Source organism: Zea mays, chromosome 6, assembly GCF_902167145.1.
Source record: "Zea mays cultivar B73 chromosome 6, Zm-B73-REFERENCE-NAM-5.0, whole genome shotgun sequence".
NCBI classification, from domain to species: Eukaryota; Viridiplantae; Streptophyta; class Magnoliopsida; order Poales; family Poaceae; genus Zea; species Zea mays.
Window position 1 is genome coordinate 100,993,742 of NC_050101.1, and position 19,598 is coordinate 101,013,339.

General features: G+C 42.8%; 1 protein-coding gene and 1 pseudogene across 1 annotated transcript; both read left to right on the top strand.

Annotated features, from left to right (window-relative positions):
* The first annotated feature begins 1,265 nt into the window (after positions 1-1,265).
* Positions 1,266-11,880, top strand: LOC103631229 (uncharacterized; annotated as a pseudogene).
* On the top strand, positions 11,280-18,946 carry LOC103629639 (auxin response factor 17). Its single transcript, XM_020539323.1, has 14 exons — positions 11,280-12,406; positions 14,177-14,295; positions 14,453-14,551; positions 14,645-14,701; positions 14,803-14,958; positions 15,041-15,125; positions 15,222-15,312; positions 15,421-15,585; positions 15,653-15,775; positions 16,033-16,108; positions 16,292-16,439; positions 16,551-17,719; positions 18,060-18,250; positions 18,388-18,946. Exons 1-14 carry the CDS (start codon positions 12,340-12,342, stop codon positions 18,584-18,586), a joined length of 2,745 nt encoding a protein of 914 aa, XP_020394912.1. The 5' UTR covers positions 11,280-12,339; the 3' UTR covers positions 18,587-18,946.
* Positions 18,947-19,598: the final 652 nt, after the last annotated feature.

Genomic DNA, 19,598 nt, shown 5'->3' on the forward strand with positions numbered 1-19,598 from the left:
CTTGCCTGTTATAGAAGGTGGAGATCGTGCATAAATTGTTAATGCTGCAATAACAAACTCACCACTTTGGTCATCAATTGTTGTTCTTCACCTCACTGAAAATATGAGGCTACCTTCAGCAGAATTAACAAATAAGGAAAGAACTCATATTGCTGAATTCAGCAAATGGATACTAGGCATTGGTGATGGTAACATACCAGCTACAGCGAAACCAGGAGAATCTGAACCTGCTTGGATAAAAATACCATCAGAATTCTTATTAATGCCAGAACACGACAACATATCAGCAATCATTGGAAGCATTTATACAAATATTACAGAGAATTTTAATGATCCTATCTACTTAGAGCAACGTGCCATCTTAACACCAACAAATGAAATTGCTGATTTAATTAATGAAAAGGTTGTGCAGTTAATTCCTGGCCATTCTAAAGAATATACAAGCAGCGATAGGATTGCACCACACTCAAACAGAAATGGAACATATGATTTACTCTATCCTATAGAGTTCCTACATTCTCTCAATGGGAACAACTTCCCACAACATAAACTAATACTAAAGGAAGGAGTTCCAATTATGTTGCTTCGAAATTTAAACCAATTCGAAGGACTCTGTAATGGTACACGACTAATTGTGACTGCATTAGGAGAAATGGTACTAGAGGCCCAGATAATAACAGGATCTCATATTTCCAAAACAGTGCTAATTCCAAGGATATCTCTAGCTCTTAAAAATACTAGGCTTCCCTTTGTTCTCGAAAGAAGACAATATCCTGTGAAGATTTGCTATGCCATGACGATCAATAAGAGCCAAGGTCAAACACTAACTCATGTGGGTGTTTACCTTAAAAAACTTGTATTCACACATGGACAATTATATGTTGTCGTCTCCCGTGTCACCTCTTAGAGTGGACTTCGAATACTAATTGAAGATGATGATGGAAAACCCAGTGATGAAACAAAAAATATTGTTTATAAGGAAATATTTAGCAGGATAGCTGCTGCAGCCAGCTCATAATGACTGAATGACTGACAAGCAACAACAGATCAAATATTTGAAGATAGTATATATGTACATATATATGTGTATTATATCTATACATATGTACACAAGCTTACATTAAGTTATACAATGGCTTCTCTCAGGTATGTGCATTTAAAAACTACACACATCTTTATTTGTTACAACGACTTATTATCTCAACTATATTTAATAAGAATGTTCTTTTACCATACTAACGATTTATAACAATTGTTACAGATCGATGGACTACACACTTCTACCAGATTTAACAGCGTATAAAAACATGCGATAATCCAGGTCCATGTCTCAAGAAAATGGTCTTTCCATGGCGCCACTGAAAATGGTCCCTTGCAGCACATCGACATGGTCCTTTCAGATTGCAAGGTATGACACAAAATACACAAATAAAATTCTTATCCACTTTCTTAACTCATCACATTTAACTGCATCAAAACACAAGCAAATCGATTATAATATTATTACTAACAAGCAAACAAATTATTATGGTAATAGCATTTATGCTGAAATACCAGCAAATCTTGCCGAAGAAAAGGGAGCACTCATCGAAACAAATCAGATCTACGACATCAGTCGTTTTAGAGTTACTGCAGCAAAAACAACCTACAAACCCATTGATGGTGACAAGATGATACAATTTACGACTTACACAATTATCAAGCCTGCAAGTAACCCACCACCTACATTTCCTTTATATATCTATCAATTAACTCCATTTGATGAGATTGAATCTCAGATTCAGCACAAGACCAAATTCCTAGGTAACATCAAAAATAGCTTCAGCAATTCAATTGAACTACATTTTCTCACTGCATTACTACCTATATTCTAACTACATTTTGTTTAACAGATGTTCTTGGAACTATAACCGAGGTAACTGCTTTGAAGACAGTACACATACAAGGTCAGCTCAACCCCACTATTATTAGAGACGTAATGATAGAAGATCTAAGGTTTGTGACAAACAACTCATCCTAACTATATTTTTTACATATATGTGTGTATGTCTATGTCTTTGCGTTTAATAATATATTTCCAACATGATCTACAGCCGCAAAACTCTCAAGATCACTCTTTGGGCAAAACGAGCAACATCATTTACAATACAAGATGTGTATGACCCAGTTAGCAAAAAGCCAATTCTTGCTCTTTTTGTTGGTTGCCTACCTAAATTCTACAAAGGTAAATACCTACTGTAGCTACAAATTTTTATCACAATATACACTTCACACATCACACAAAGAAAAGATATTAGAGATTACAATTCTAAACAATACCAGGTGTTTACTTAAGTGGTGGTGCGGCTTGCCATTGGTATTTCAATCCCACAATACCTGAAGCTGAAGCGTACCAAAATAGGTAAAAAACATCAAAGTTATTTTTTTACTTATGTCACCTTATATTCACATCACATTATAGTATAACAAAGTATTATGCTTACAGACGTGGTGGTGAAACAATTCAGCTGCACCTTCCTACACAACCGAAACATGCACTACAAACCTTCCAACCTCCAACAATAGAACATAAAACTCTGGAGCAACTCCTGACAATGAACCCATATGATTACCCAGTAAGACCAATAAAAATACTACTTCCCATTACTTAACAACTTCACTTTTGTACCACCTAACCTTTCTACTATTATCTTTTTCAGGACACAGGATATGAATGCACAGCGACAATCACCGAAATAGATACATCAAACACATGGTGGTATCCATCATGCACAAAATGCGGCCGAAAAACAACTCCACATAATATAGCATATTATTGTGATTGGTGTAAATGGGATGGCTACAAATTCAAGTAAGTAATCAACATTTTCAACATTCATATGGTGAATAAATTAGACATACTGACAACACTTTTTTACATAAACAATTCCATTGCTTTATAAACAAACCTAACCATGGCATATTATTATTATCCATTGTTATTTACATCACCCAACTTTATAACAACATTCTAAGCATAGATTTTTAATTGCTATCACAATGTCACTTAATGACAGATACAAGCTCAAATTTCGAGCATCAGATGCAACAGCCATGGCACAAATGTTTTGCTTTGATAACATAGCACGATATATTGTTGGCAAATCTTGCGAAGTTATCTTACGATCTACAAATGCAGCGACACCAATTCCTCCAGATTTAGCTCAGATTGTTCCACTCAAATTCACCTTTAGAGTAATACCAGATGATAGTTCTTTCAATAACCAAGACTAGGTCCCCATTGCCCTTCGCATCATCTCTATAACTACAGCGCATGGTAGACAACATGCACTACCATTGAAGCCAACCAATATCATAGAAGGTACATCAACACCACAGAACAAGTTACAACTGCAGTTAATCGAGAACTCACCATCAAATCCTTTTCAAAATTTATCCACACGTACTCCACCACCCATACAGGTTATCATATGACCATACTCAAACAGTTTATTTTTTCCCGCTACCTAGGTAACGTATCACAACTAAATTAGGTTATACAATATTTACTTTTAGGCTGCAAGGAAGCTAATATATCCACCGCTCAGTAACCCCGTCACATATCAACATACTCCCAAGTCTGATGGCGAAGAAGAAATTACAGAGGTACGTCTCTTCCACTTTGTATAAAAAAATAACAACCACAAATATATTAATATATCTATTACTCCCTGTATTATGAAAATTTAGTACATTGACAAACTAATCCATATTTTCTTTCCGCAGCAGCAAACAATGAACACCAGTCAAATCAAAGGAAAAAACAGTATGCCCTCATTCGAATCTCCTCCAAAAAGGTAACTATATACCTTCTACATGTTTATCTTATTAAGCAGCAATAAACTATATTATGATCCTCTATGAATCTGAGATATAAACATCGTATGCCAGAGAATCTTGAACAACAATAATACATCACCTTTTTTTACTCCAACCACAAAGTCTATAATAATTGAAACAATTTTGTGCATACATGGCTCAATTCAAATCATACATAACAACAGAAAAAATATATCTGTTTGATTTCTGGTAGCAATGCAGTGAGATTTAATCGCTGCCTCCTACAAAAAGCATTGCACAATTAAATCAAAGAAATGTAGTAAAAATAACATTGATAATTCGAAATTGTTCATCATCTAGAGTATTATACTCACCATTTATAGGTAACATGATCTAAATGTTAATTATACATGTATACAGTACATTCAATCTATACTACCTATTAAGACTCTAAGGGGTAGGCTGCCCCATTCCTGGTTTTGCCATTCCCATTCCGAACTCGGGTAGGCTGCCCCATTCCTGGTTCTGCCATTCCCATTCCGAACTCTTATTCCCATTCCGAACTCTTGTGTGTTTTCATTCCCATTCCCATGCGCCCGGTGTGTTTTCATTCCCATTCCCAACGGTGTCCTGACCCGTTTCCCATTCCCAATTGTGTCCCTCCCCGCACTGTCTTTCTCGTTTTCTCTCCCCGCAAAGCTCATTCTCATTCCCACGTGCATCCCACGCCTAGCTAAAATTAAATTAAAAAAACACAAATGTGGCCCTAATGGGATTCGAACCCGCGACCTCTCAAGTAAATGTGCTCGTAGCTACCACTACACCACATGTGTGTTTATGTTAATATTTGTTACAGTAAAAATATCTACTACATCTCTCCCAAATCCCACCTGCTACCCTTACACAATGTGTATTAGTAGATAATTATCAACGAGATTCCCGAATTATATTTTTGGATGGAGAGAGTAGTATTTAAAGAAGAGTCTTGCATGCAACTTCTTTTGTTTGAATAAGTTTTCAACTTAAATTCCTTTTTTATATGTGTGACATTTATTCTCCGTAATATTTTGTCCATGGATCTGACTTGTGAGTCATTTTTATAAACTAACGCCAAAGATGAATCCATGTTTCTTACTTGGAAACCCCGAACAAACACCACTGACAGGAGGCGCTCGCGTTGGCGTCGCTCATCGACGATGAGAAGAAGCTTGGCAACTACCAGTTCGATCTCTGGAAGCAGTCCTACTTGGCCGCATGCGTCGCTATGTTCGGCAAGCTCCGGCGCAGCCGTCGCTTGGACGCGGTCCAGAGCGGCTACACCGCTGTCCATATTCAAACGAGGGACCTCATAGTCGTTGCCAACGCCGGCGACTCTCGGGTTGTTCTGGGCACCGCATCCGACGACGGCGCCGTCACGCCATCTAGCTCATCATCCACCTGAAGCTCAACCGGCCATAAATTCTTGTGCGCTGGGACGACGGTTGTTGTTGATGTTGTGTGAGTGTCCTCGAACAAGATGTATGTAGAGGAGTAGCACATCTGGAGGTGCAACGACTAGGTGTACTACCTCGCTGACAGGGGCGACGGCAGGGGGGGCACAGGGGGGCAATGTCCCCCCTAATGCTCCCCTAATTCTATAGGATATGTTAGGTTTTTAGCTAATTCTTATGTAAATAGTGCAAAAAATGCTTCTAACAGCCCCCCAATCTAATTTGGTCCCCCCTAATTTTGGATCCTGGCTTCGCCCCTGCTCGCTGATGAGCCCGGGGTGCACTTCGTTTAGCAGCCCAGCCAAAAGTCATCGGTACTCGCCATGTCACGCACGTTCGACGACTACTATATCAAAGACTGTGGCGTCATCTTAGCGACAGAGGTGACGCAGAGGAGGACCGACAACAATGACCACTTGCCATCGCCGAGGTAGCTTTTGTGCTGGCCTGCCTTTAATTCTCTTCGCAAACGCACACACTTGCCTTTTTATTTAAGCAAACATGTATGGTTGTGCGTGCATGATGACTGACGATGTACGAGAGAACTTCTACCGATAGGTGTGGCACGTGCTCTCCAATGATGAGACCATGCAAATCATGGTATATATCGAAGTCTGTATGATACTGATGGTTGTAATGTAGTAGTGAAACAGTTAAATTAAAATAACAAAATTTATATATGGCTAGGATCACAAATGAATTATGAAACATTTTCTTATAACAATATAAGACACATTATATATATAAGTTATCATGGTATTGTGTGTTTCCGTTGCAACGCACGGGGCACTCATCTAGTTACAAATTAATAGCATTAGCATACGTAATATCATGCCATATTTAAGTGAACCATTATTCCAAGTATCCACAGGTTCATATTGCATAATTGCTTTCACCGTTTGCTAACAATATATACCAACACACAGCCTAACAATATGAGTACCATACACAAATTCCATGCTGCCATAGGTACTCACAGATTACTGCACCACATAGAATCTAGGTATCAACTTAGGAATTTCTAATAAAAACACCAAATTGGACCTTCCAGAAATACTTCCCAAATTTAAAATTCATGACCATTATTATCCATCTTCCTATCAGGTGCCTACATAAAAAAATCAACTGCTACTAATAAGTTTGTACACTATGACTTAAACAAAACAAAACCATACCATGTTCCCTATATCTGTTTTATGTACCATGCACTATACATTTTAAAAAAATATGAACCTTTTTATCATAGAAAAAAACTTTATTTGTTCTTTACTTTACTTTAAATTAAGTTACTAACCTGCTCACAGATTATTTCCTATATTCGCATCTACATCAATCTATACTACCCTAATTCAAACCCACCATTACTTACTACTTAAATATATGTAGGTTCAAGAAAGGAAGCTTAGATATCCAAAGCAATGATGACGATGTCCAGGAGAACTAAACACGGATGTTTAGAGCGCCAATATTTCTTGCTTTTGACACGATGTCTTCTACAAACTTTGGTGTAATCCGATCTAAAACGTGTTTGCCTGACAAAGCCCCCCTACGGACTTTCTTTTGATGTAAACAATATATCCATGCCGAAACAAACACTATAGCTAGAAAGGCATGTAGTTATATTTCTAACATGCCACCTTTTGCGGTCTTTAGGACCAATATTTTGGTGCCTCAACAAATATGTACATATAACTAGGAATTTGCTATCAACTATGGTTAGCTTACAACCCACTGTAATATAACACATCCAATCTGGACGTGATCCTATATTTGCATATCCCAACTTTTCAGTGGTACAAACATATTTATGCTTACATATTTTTTCATTCATATTACATACCGTCTTCTACACATATACTACTAAGATACACATTGTTTATATACACCCACAACATCAATTTACTTAATGTCTATATACATCAAATCAGCTATTTAATTATGTTATAAAAAAACTCGCGCAAGGCGCGAGCAAGTTTCTAGTTCTATATATTAAAGATGGGAGCAATTCTGCTCTCAGATACATCCACGTCAACGCTTTTCACTTCAGACAAGTGATCCTAATCCAACGGTCAGAAACACGTATCACACAACCCACTGATATACGGATAACAAATGCCCTTCCGCTCCTACCAGCCACCGGAGCATTCTAGATAGTGCACGAAGGGGCTGTTGGAGAAAAAGAAAAAGCCACGCCGTCGTCGCCGCCACGGGGAGACGGCGATGCCATCACTCTCCCTGTGCGGTCCCCCATCCATTGCATCCCTCCTGAGTGTTGCCTTTGCCTTCGTCCTTTTCAGCCTCCTACTATTCAGTTTGGGTTCTAGACGGATTAGCTAGCCAATATACAGTGCAAAGGAAAGGTGTGTTTGGATGGAAGGCCACACACGCACGCATAGAAGAAGGGCATCCGTGCACCTTTGAGTCCCACTGCCTACCAACGAATTGACCGCAATCTCGATCAAGAGCTGAGCATAACGAGGAAGACAATGTAGATGCTTGCTTTCGTAGGGAATTCAGGCTTGATGGTTCAACTTACAGAATATATATACGTAACTGGCAGCTACTACTAATTTGAATTCCTAGCTACATACATTATGTTTTTCATTTTATTCAATTCTCTCCCCTACTTCTTTATTACTCCTATTTTCTAGATGACATACATAAAAAATGGGATGCTCTTTGTTGGCTTCCTGCTCCTGCATAACATACTAATTTCGCTATAGAATATATGTATGTACCTTAACTGCAGCAACTACTAATTTAGATTTCCTAGCTACATCATTTTTTATTTTTCTCTCCTTTTCCTCTTCTCTCCCCTGCTTCTTTAGTACTCTCATTTTTTCAAATGATAAACATCCAAACTGGATGCTATTTGGTGGCTTCATGCTGCTGCAGAGTATACTAATTTTGGAAATCAAGAGTTTGACCAAGCAAGCGGAACTAGGTAAATAGCAATGCCTTTATCTGACAAGACAAAGTGCGATGGGTATAGATTTTTCTTGGTACCACTAGAAACAAGGCTCCTTACACTAAGCAACATGCTGCAAATATAAATAATCCTACTGACAAACAAGAAAACAATGGTTTCTTGCATGATAAACCACAACATTTTGCTGATCTGGGATACCCGGTGCAAAAAGGACAAGGAGACCCAGAGAGGCAGAGAGGGTACTTATTATGCTGCCTCCTTATGTTGAACCAAAGTGTAACATGCAACCTGTGAATGATGATCCTGAAAAGCAAACTTGAAGTGGTTACAGAAAGCCTAACATCCTTGGACAAACTGATCACTTGGAGAACAAAAAATTTGCTTCGACATGTTTCTGGTGTGAGAACTGCAAAGCTGCTAGCACGTGTTGATGCTTATGTTGAGGTGCCTAGCAAGGCGAAGGTCACAAGGCAAACACCCAAAAGTCACAGAATATTGCATGTTCTTAAGTTATCAGTGTAAATTATATGAATCAGCCAGGAAACTAGCTCATGTATGTTCTATATTCTTCTACAGGTAATCATCCTTTAAAATGTCAGGAGGCTCCTTTTAGTTAGCATACCTAAGATGTGCTCATATACTAAATACAGGGTACAAGTATATTAACTGAATCTACTGTTATGTCACTTCATAATTTCTCCAAGTGTATTCTTTAGTCAAAGATTGTATTCTACGATGTGTTCCTGAGTGTTCTATATTCAGATTTGTTGTGGGTATAGGATAGCAGAGTTTAATACAGGAGATCGTATTAGAAAACTGAAGGGTAACATGTACGTTCTAACTTGAACATAATAAAATTTGAGTACTACAAATATATGTACGTTTACTATATATGTAGCTAAGGAAACAATGTTCTTACAAGTTATAACACATTGATTAATTGTACATTATTTAAATATAACATATATTCCATTAATTCTTCATTCTTAAATTGTGCTTTATAAGCATTATAAATTGTGGACGAATGATATTTGTGTTTGTGCAAATACAAATGTTGAATATGTGACTTTGTGATTTAGATTTTTCTGTATTTATACTTAATTTCTTATGAAGTTATAAACAAGCGCGCATGGCGCGCTTAATGTACTAGTTAAAAGAGGGCTCGGTACATGCAAGCTACATACGCGCAAGCTACGAGACTGGGCCGGGCTAGGCGAGTTGGTTCGTTTCGAAACATGTATATGTTGCATGCACGTCGTTGCCCACCGGCAGTACGTGCAGCCAGTGCGCGTGTGACCGCGGATGCCGTCGTCAGCGCCCGAGCGGCACGCAGCAGCTAGCGCACGAGAATTTCTGCCGTCGAATTTAATCTTCGTCCAGCCATTTTACCATACACGGTGTCTAATCTAGTATATATAAAAAAGAAACGTGTAGGAGGACCATTAATTTCCGCTGTCTTTTAAGTACGCCCACTCTGCTGTCGTGTCGTCCTGCCCCATGCTGGTTATATATATTTCCAATATATATAAATATTGTCAGGTCAACGATTCCTAACACATGCTAGAAATAGCATGACCCAAGGAGAAAGAAGCTCATGCATGAGGCACTACCAGCATCGATCGATCGTATTAGAGGTTATTATATTATTTTTTAAAAGGAAAAGACCAAAGATTGTCGGGTAGAGCCATCGCCGCGCGTGTCAGCAATGCAACCGACAAGCGTGGTGGGTTCCGTCTTCGTCTCCACTCTCCAGCTGGGATGTTTATAAAACATCTGACTTGTATAACAAATCTAATATTTTAACATAGATATACATAAAATTTAAAGTTAATTTTATTACAATATTATTAAAAATATTACGAAGTATTTAAATAAAATTTTGTACAACTCTACAACAAAAAGGTGAAAAGATATCCGAATTCGTATTCGAATAGACATCTAAATTTTATATTTTATAGCAATTATTTAAAAGATATAGAACGAATTTAATATTTACTTTTTGTGAAGATTGATAGCCTCAATACTAAAAATAAGAATATAAATTTATATATCAAATTTTATATGTTATTTGTTCACAATCGAAGAAATAAGACTAAAAATTGGATCCATCCCTAGTCTTCAGCTGTTGGTCCACCCACTGACGTAGTGTAGCCCTAATCAAAATTTTAAAATCACTACAGGTAGAGGTACCGTACAGGTCCAGGTTGTATTCAAGTCAAAAAGTGCTGGAGGGGTAGAGCGAGCGAGTAGCAGGACTGTCTATAGAATACCCGCATCATCTTGTCTTGGACCACCATATACATTGACTCTGTCTAAGCTCCTGTTTGGTTACCTGCAAAGGGGGATGCAAGCTGCATGAGCGGATGCAAAACAAGTTATTTTATAGTCATTTGATTGCATCCACTCGTACGTAGAAAACTGTCATATCAGGTCAGTTAGGGTCACCCGAGCCTGTGCGTCCGGATACAGCCATCCAATCAGGCAATATACTGCGTCTGCATGCGCCGGTGGGCGGCGGCCCCGACTGGTTGAACGAGTGGTCAAAACTCGCTGCAAACTGCAGCAGCCCGCGCTCCAGCCCAGCTGCATGTGCGTCAGGATGTGCGCAGCGGTACACCCTAGCGATCCCCCTCCCCTTGCATGCGGCGCGTAGGGGGCACCCTATGGCCGCAGCGGTGTCCCCTACAGCGCCCCCTACGTGTCGGTCCCCTTCTCTCTCCCCCTAGATATAGCGTGTCACTGTTCATCACCCTAAACACTGTGCTGTGGATCCACGAGTAATTGTTAGTAGATAAAAAATTGATAGTTGGTATAGAAAATGATATTTTATAGTGGTAGTGGGGTATAGGGGGAGTATTTAGAAGGAACCGCTGCGGGAGATGAAAAAATAGGGGGGAAATAGGAGAAAAAAGTGATATAGGGGGAAAAATTTAGGGGTAACGGTTGCGAATAGCCTCACTCTCGCCTCGCTAGTCGCTACCGGTACCCGTCCCAACTGTCTCTGTAGTAACACAGAGTTCCCACAAGTGCTTCCCTACCGGGACACCGGGTTCATATTCCACTCCTACAGGAGGGGTTTTGGGACTTGGGAATGCCGAGTGCGGCACGCGGAGCACTGTACATGTGCGATTGCACGTCGCTCGCAGTGCAGGAGTGCAGGCGGGGGGCCACAGAGCTGAGTGGGAAGGAAGCAAGGGGCACAGAGAATTGACAAAAATCACGCAAGGGAAGAGAGAGAGAGGGAGAAGTGAGCGCATATCAAGAGCAAAGCTGAAAAAAATAGGAGCACCGCTCGTGGGGTTGGGTTGGGTTGGATTGGAACCCCGAGAACAAGCTTGTGGGCAGCAGCAGCAGCAGCGGCGGCCAGCCGGAGCGACTAGCGAGCGAGACACAGCGGGAGGAAGCAGCGAGCAAGCGAAAGCGTACCAGAGCGGCAAGCCGAGGGAGTGCAAGGCGGCTGCAACTGTTCCAGTTCCAGCTAGCCCCTCTTGCACCCTCTGCGTAGTAGTAGTACTAGTAGCAGAGCAGCTGCAGCTGCAGCCGCGCCCGCTAGGAGCCAAGCGGCGGCGAGCGAGCGAGCATGCTCTAGGCGCCCCTCCCCTGCGCCGGGCGGATCTGCCGGAGTGCGGCAGCCGGTGCTAACCGCCCACGCGGCCGCGGGATCTGACGCCGCGCCTCCTCGGATCGTCGGGCCCCAGCGGCGGCGGCGGCGGCGGCGGCCGAGGCGTTAGCAGCCGACTGTTCCAAGCAAGTGACATGCTACAGATTTCGTGTTCCTTCCTCTGACTAATATAGAAGGGAAAGACTGCGCCTGGCCGCCTGCGCTTGCTTGGGCGCCGCGCCGGTGGTGGTAATCTCCGGGAGCGGCAGCGGCGCGCGGTGGTGGGGGAAAAAAAAAAGAACAGAGGGAGAAGGCTACCTGCCCCGCCCTCTCGCGGGAGACTTGGCGAGGAGGAGGGAGCTGCGAAAAAGCGAATGGGTTTCGGGGAGGCGCTGTGATTTGGCCTGAAAAGGAGGAATCTTTGCTTCCTCTTCCGCTTCCTATATCGCGCCCTCGTCAGATCGGCGGCCTGGTTGCGTCTTCGGCAGCGGCGGGCGGAAATGAGGCTCTCGTCGTCGTCGTCGTCGTCCGCCAGCGTCCTCCCGGCTCAGCCGGGCTCGCCGGAAGGTACTCCTACGCCTGCTCTCTGCTGCGCCGGCTTCTCGTCGTTCTCGCTGCTGCCTTGTTCATTAATGCTCTTTCCTATTCGTTGTTTCCTCTTCCGTTTTAGTTTCGGTTGGAGTTGCACAGGACTGCGGGTTTGTTTCTGTTTGTTCCTAAATGCCTTGGCTTTAGAGTTTAAACCAGCTCAGTGGCCGTGTGAGGCTTATCTGGATTTGTTTCGACGATTTCTTTTTACGTTACTGTCACGAATTTGCAACCGGTTTTTCTTTCGTTGGTCGTGTAATTTTTTCTTCTGTCTACTGGTTCTTTCTATCTGTTGATTTCTTTATATTTCTCCTTCCCGGCAGGGCCGGCCCTGAGGGTGTGCAGGTATGCGACCGCTCAGGGCCCCCAAGGTCCGTAGGGCCCCGCTTATCCATCTTGTATCTAAATACATATACATCACAGATAAATCTGTATTCTCATTCTTTTGTGGCGTCTCTTTGATTTTCTGGCAATCATCTCTTCGAGGTCGTGCAACAATCTGCTTGATGACAAATACTAAAATTGATGTGGGAAGGACGGAAGGTGTTGTACACCTGTGTCTGTCACGTTGCTTAATTCTAGCCTACCGGAGGACCGACCCTAATAACATACATTGCTTAATCCTAGTTTAGTTTGCTGAATTTTGTTTTCAGAAAATTTGCTCTAATGTATTTAGATTTGGTTTACTGTGCATTTTAAGGTTTACGCAAGTTTGATAAATTAAAAGTAAAAGGCAACGTATCTGGTGCAAACCAACCCCTCTGTGCAACCGTGCAAACTTTTAATCTGAACCACATGATGTTGATCCAAAGGCACGTGCGGGGGTGGGAGGGGGGATTTCAAAAGGTGTGATTAGCAGCGGGTGGTTAAGTGTAAAATTATCCACGTCCCTGTGTCCCTTGGATAAACATCACGTGGCCCAGATTAGAAGTTTGCACGGTTGCACGGAGTGGTTGGTTTGCACCAGATACATTCCCAAAGTTAAAATACTCTCTCAAAAGTCAAAACAAATGTAGAGTTATATTACATAATTTGTATAATTTTATGACTCATAAAATAATGTAACATTGTATCCAGTCATATCATTTTAAATAAAATTGTGTAAATCATAAACTTCTTTTATTTTTTAGATATTATTTAAAAGTTGAAAAAATAGCAGACTCAAACTTTCGTATAGGGTCTCCATGTAAATTTTCGCTTGGGGCCCCCGAAATGTCAGGACCGGCCCTGCTTCCCGGGAATATATTGATGTGTATTTCCACCTGAACGGTTGGTTGTTTTCAAATAAGATGTAAAAATCGTGCCCTTATCCTTCAAGTTTAGAGAGACTAATAGGCTGTTTGGTTGGAGGAATCATCACATTTCAATTTCACATGAGATGTGCTTCATGAGTCCGTTTCTCAGTTTTGGTGGCAGGATTCTTTGTTATTATTAGCTTGTGAGGAATGAGGTGACCACTCATCAAACTTTTCCACTTCATGAACCAAACAAAAAAAAAGTGAGGAATGAGTAGAGAGTAGATAATGAACTAACTCATTCCTCTTACCAAACACCCCAAGTTAATAATACCCTTCTTGATTCTCAATTTTATCCGCTTAGAATTTATTTTTGTGCCATCCACTTTCTGATTTTTTTTTGTTGGCATATGCATGTCACCAGTTCATTCTCCCATGATATCTCGTTCCATAAGAAACTTGCAGATTGCAGTATTGAGTTATCAAAACAAAACAAATACTTCTGCCGTTACAGATGTGGAGGAGCACAAGTGTCTGAACTCGGAGTTGTGGCATGCCTGTGCCGGCCCGCTTGTCTCCTTGCCAGCGGTGGGTAGCCGGGTTGTGTACTTCCCTCAGGGCCACAGCGAGCAGGTTTGTGCACAAGCTCACCATGCCCGTGAATCCTATGTCCTCTTCCAGTTTGGCTGTCAAGCTCAACCCCCTTCCCCACAATTATCCCACTGCCAGTATTTTCAAAACTCAAAAAGTTCTCCCTTTTACACTAGTTCTTGGTGATTTTTTGCTGCAGGTAGCAGCATCAACAAACAAGGAAATGGAGTCTCAGATCCCCAGTTATCCTAATCTGCCGCCACAGCTTATATGCCAACTGCATAATGTGACGATGCAAGTAAGTTTGGAGTCTCGGAACACTTTCTCCTTAACCTGAGTAACCTTAGTTTTCTGTTTCATTATCTTATTTGTGTTCTTTCTCTTCTTTCAGGCTGATGCAGAGACAGAAGAGGTATATGCACAGATGACATTACAACCACTCAACCCGGTAAATTACATTTGTTTCTGCCTATTTGTGTCATATAACATGAGACTCCTTTTGGCATCTATGAAAAGTAATCTTTGGCTATTGGCTTGCTTTTTGTGCAGCAAGAACTGAAGGATCCATATTTACCTGCAGAATTAGGTTTGGTCAGTAAACAGCCAACAAACTATTTCTGCAAAACATTAACAGCAAGTGATACCAGTACCCATGGTGGGTTTTCTGTTCCCCGTCGAGCAGCTGAGAAAGTGTTCCCTCCACTGGTATGCGCAACTTCTCTCAAGTTTCAAGCTCATTATTTATGTTTCCTCCACAGATTGTTCGAATTTGCCAATTACTATGTAGGATTTCACCCAGCAGCCTCCATGCCAGGAGTTGATGGCAACAGATCTTCATGGCAATGAGTGGAAATTCCGTCACATATTTCGTGGTGGGCAGTTTTTTCTTTTTTCCTTTTAACTCTCTTCGCCGTGCATTCAATGGGAAGGAACATTGCATAGCCTTCTAAATACTGTCCTTAATTCAGGTCAGCCAAAGCGGCATCTTCTAACTACAGGCTGGAGTGTCTTTGTAAGTGCAAAGAGACTCGTTGCTGGTGACTCTGTCCTTTTTATCTGGTATGTTCATACTTCCGGCATTCCAAACAATCACTTATCTTCTCCTTTTGTTTCCTACCCATTAGATAATTTCTTTTTGGTTGATTTTATGTCTCATTGCCTTGTCAGGAATGACAATAACCAGCTTCTGCTTGGAATTCGTCGGGCAAATCGGCCACAAACAGTCATGCCATCTTCAGTCTTATCAAGTGATAGCATGCATATTGGTCTTCTTGCTGCAGCTGCTCATGCTGCTTCGACAAATAGCCGGTTTACAATTTTCTACAACCCAAGGTGCACCTCTAATCACTTATTTTTTGGGCGTTTTTCCTGTAAAATGTTTTAACATTTGCTTTTGTAGGGCAAGCCCTTCAGAGTTTGTCATACCGCTTGCAAAGTATGTTAAGGCTGTGTATCATACCCGTATATCTGTGGGGATGCGCTTCAGGATGCTTTTTGAGACAGAAGAGTCTAGTGTTAGGAGGTAATTTTAAATCTGTTTGCAACTTCCCCTTGTATGTTTTACCTCTCAGTTCATTTGCCATTTTTTCTTTATCATTTTCCTACACATTTCCTTTGTCTAGTTTTGAGGATTACTGCATCTGCCAACAAGATCTATAGCTTAGGCTACAACATCCACATGTCAATATACCTCTTTCCTTACACTGAATAGTGAAGTACCATATGTGCAGACATAAGTGGTATTAGCAGTCTAACCAGATCAAATGCATTCAATTCCAGATACATGGGGACTATTACCGGAATCAGTGATCTTGATTCTGTTCGGTGGCCAAATTCACACTGGCGTTCTGTTAAGGTATATTTTGGACCCGTGCTTCTCTTGTTTCCTCTGCATTCTACAAGCCCTTGTCAACTATGTATGTTGCAAATTTTCAGTTGAAAACTATACTACTCCAGTATTCCCTTAAAGTTTGTTCTCTCAGAGATACCTACTTCGTGGTTTTGTATGATCACAAAATTAACCTGTGAATGAATATAGGTTGGCTGGGATGAATCAACTGCTGGCGATAGACAGCCAAGGGTGTCACTATGGGAGATTGAGCCCCTGACAACTTTCCCAACGTATACATCTCCTTTTCCGCTCAGGCTCAAGCGTCCATGGCCAACAGGCTTGCCTTCTCTGCATGGTATGAGGTGCAGTTCTATTTAGCTAGCCTTTGTAGATATGTTAGCTTATTAAATAATTTTGCAATATGCATCCTATTCCCAATAACCTTTCTTCTGATGTCTACTTGTAGGTGGGAAGGATGATGACCTGGCTAACTCTCTCATGTGGCTTCGAGATACCACAAATCCTGGTTTCCAGTCGTTAAATTTTGGTGGACTTGGTATGAACTCTTGGATGCAGCCAAGGCTGGATACTTCCTTACTTGGTCTGCAGCCTGACATGTATCAGGCGATGGCCACAGGTGCTTTCCAGGATCCAACAAAGCAGGCATCACCCACAATGCTGCAGTTCCAGCAGCCACAGAACATAGCTGGCCGGGCTGCGCCACTTTCAAGTCAGATTTTGCAGCAAGCACATCCTCAATTTCAGCAGCAGCCGTACATCCAAAACATCTCTGAGAGCACAATCCAAGCGCAGGGTCAGTCTGAGTTCCTCAAACAGCAGATCCAACGCAGCCAGTCATTCAATGAGCAGAAGCCCCAGCTGCAACCCCAGCAAGAATCACAGCAGCAGCAGCAATCACAGTGTCTGCAAGCCCCTCAGCATCAACAAATACAACAGAACATAGCCAACTACCAGTCTGTATCCAATGCATTATCGGCGTTTTCTCAGCTGTCGTCAGCCTCTCAGTCTACACCTATGGCACTGCAAACTATATTACCGTTCTCACAGGCACAGAGCTTTACAGACACGAGTGCAAGCTCATTGTCTCCATCCAACACCAACACAATGCAAAATACGCTTCGGCCATTCTCATCAGAAGCAGTTTCTCACCTCAGTATGCCGAGGCCCACTGCGATACCTGTTCCCGACGCATGGTCATCGAAGCGAGCTGCGGTGGAGTCTTTGCTTCCTTCTCGGCCCCAAGATTCGTCTCAAATGCAACAGTTGGACTCTACACCAGCTAGTATACCTCATAGCTCTGCGTTGGCACCACTTCCTGGGAGAGGATGCTTGGTGGATCAAGACGCGAACCCTGATCCTCAAAACCATCTCTTGTTTGGTGTCAGTATAGATTCGCAGTCACTGCTAATGGAGGGAGGCATCCATGGTCTCCAAAATGGCAATGATTCGACCGCTATACCTTATTCCACCTCCAATTTCCTGAGCCCTTCCCAGAACGATTTTCCTTTGGATCATACTCTGAATTCTTCAGGCTGCTTAGATGATTCAGGGTACGTCCCGCCATGTTCGGATAATTCTGACCAAGTGAACCGACCACCAGCAACCTTTGTGAAGGTGGGTAATTGTTTTTTTACTGGGAAGGGACCCATGTTTCTTCTGTGAATTGAACTTTATTTGTTGTGCAGCACGCTGCACATGTGGTTGCCAGAATATTTAACTATCTGCTCGCAAGTGTCTGAAATTTGTGCACTGCTAATGTCTGAAATTTGTTGAATATAATGGATAATCATGGAATTAAGCTTTTAGAGCATTTTATTATAGAACAACGGTATACCTGTAATTACTTGATATAGGAAGCTTGCCTATGAGATGTTCTGTTTTTTTTTTCTTTCTCTTTCTAACGTATTACCTACACTGACACTAATCTACACATTTGCTTGCGTTTGAATAACAGGTTTACAAATCTGGAACCTACGGAAGGTCGCTTGATATCACCAGGTTTAGTAGCTATCACGAGCTCCGTAGGGAACTAGGGCGCCTATTTGGCCTTGAGGGCCAGTTGGAAGACCCTCTGAGATCAGGCTGGCAGCTTGTATTCGTCGACCGCGAGGAGGACGTCCTTCTCGTGGGCGACGACCCTTGGCAGTAAGTTACCATGACCGTCCATCAGTCTTGGTGATACATCCTCAACAAATTTCATGTGTTTCTTCCCCCCCCCCCCCCCCCCCCCCCCCCCCCAACTCTTTCCTTTACATGTGTACCCATTGCAACCCAACCTGCAGGGAATTCGTGAGCACGGTGTCCTGCATAAAGATACTCTCGCCGCAGGAGGTGCAGCAGATGGGCAAGCAGGGCCTGGAGCTCCTGAGCTCGGCCCCCGCGGCGCGGAGGCTAGGTAGCAGCTGCGACGGCTACGTTAGCAGGCAGGAGTCGAGGAGCCTAAGCACTGGGATCGCGTCCGTGGGTTCGGTCGAGTTCTGAAACAGAAGGCAGGAGCTCGTTACGCGCCCCGAGCTTAGTTTAGGGCTGGCCTGTGACGGACCCGCTAGCTCGGCTCGCGCTTCCGATGTTTTTTGCAGTCCATGGCGTCGAGGTGGAAGCAGCACCAGACCCAGCATTAGCTCTCCTTCCAGGTTATGTACTACCATCTAATAATTCTGTCCAGTCGTATATGACACCCAACTCCCAAGTAGAAGAAACTACCAGCAGCCGCTGTTGGTACACATGCTGAAACTTCGCTCTTGTATGGAGAAACACTAATCCTTGTGAATGTAGCCAGCTAGGCTCTGTAATGATCCATGAGTTAATAGCCCTTTTGTTGCCTAGCACACGGCAAGCACATGGCTGTGTTTGTTCATGTTGCCGCAGAGCTGCACGATGGTGCCGTTCTTGGTTCCAGATTGAGCGGCTGTTGGTTGTGGCAGCAAGCTTGCAGCAGGGAGGGGTGGGTCAGTGGGTGGGCGGTCCTTTTCTGTCGTCCTCTGTGTGTGTGTGTGTGAACCATTGGCAAGTGAAACGCGCTACATTCCAAGCAGAGGGGCAGCATCCATCCAGGAGCAGGTTTGGTGAGCATTCCATTCGTGAACCTGTCTGACGTCGCATCTGCTTGCTCCTTCCAGATCCGCAGTAGCGTCCAAAATCGCTGCTCCGTTTACTGGCAATGGGCGCCTGGCCTGGCCTCTGGCGACGAAGTGGGGAGTTGTCTGGTGGCTGCTGTGGCGTTCATCCTCCTAGAACCTGCCAAGTGTGGAGACAGACGCGGACCCAAACGTCCGGATTGGCAAATGGTGGGCATCATTCCTTCCATTGGGAGGACACAGGACAGACAGTGACTGCAAGGGAATGGTGGGGTGGGGGGGGGGGCATGGATCCATCCCCATGCGAGGTTTGCGTCCCTATCCCATTCCCATCTGACCAGGTGCCTGCAACTGCACCGGTGAAAATCGTCGAGTGAAAGCGAGGGAGACCGCAAAGGAAACGGGGATGGCTGGAT

What these genes read in the sequence shown, in the direction of transcription:
- LOC103629639 (XM_020539323.1), top strand. Translation starts at nt 12,340, where the DNA reads ATGAGGCTCTCGTCGTCGTCGTCGTCGTCCGCCAGCGTCCTCCCGGCT. An exon ending in ACAATTTTCTACAACCCAAG is followed by an intron (nt 15,586 to 15,652) that starts GTGCACCTCTAA and finishes TTGCTTTTGTAG; the next exon opens with GGCAAGCCCTTCAGAGTTTG. An exon ending in CACACTGGCGTTCTGTTAAG is followed by an intron (nt 16,109 to 16,291) that starts GTATATTTTGGA and finishes GAATGAATATAG; the next exon opens with GTTGGCTGGGATGAATCAAC.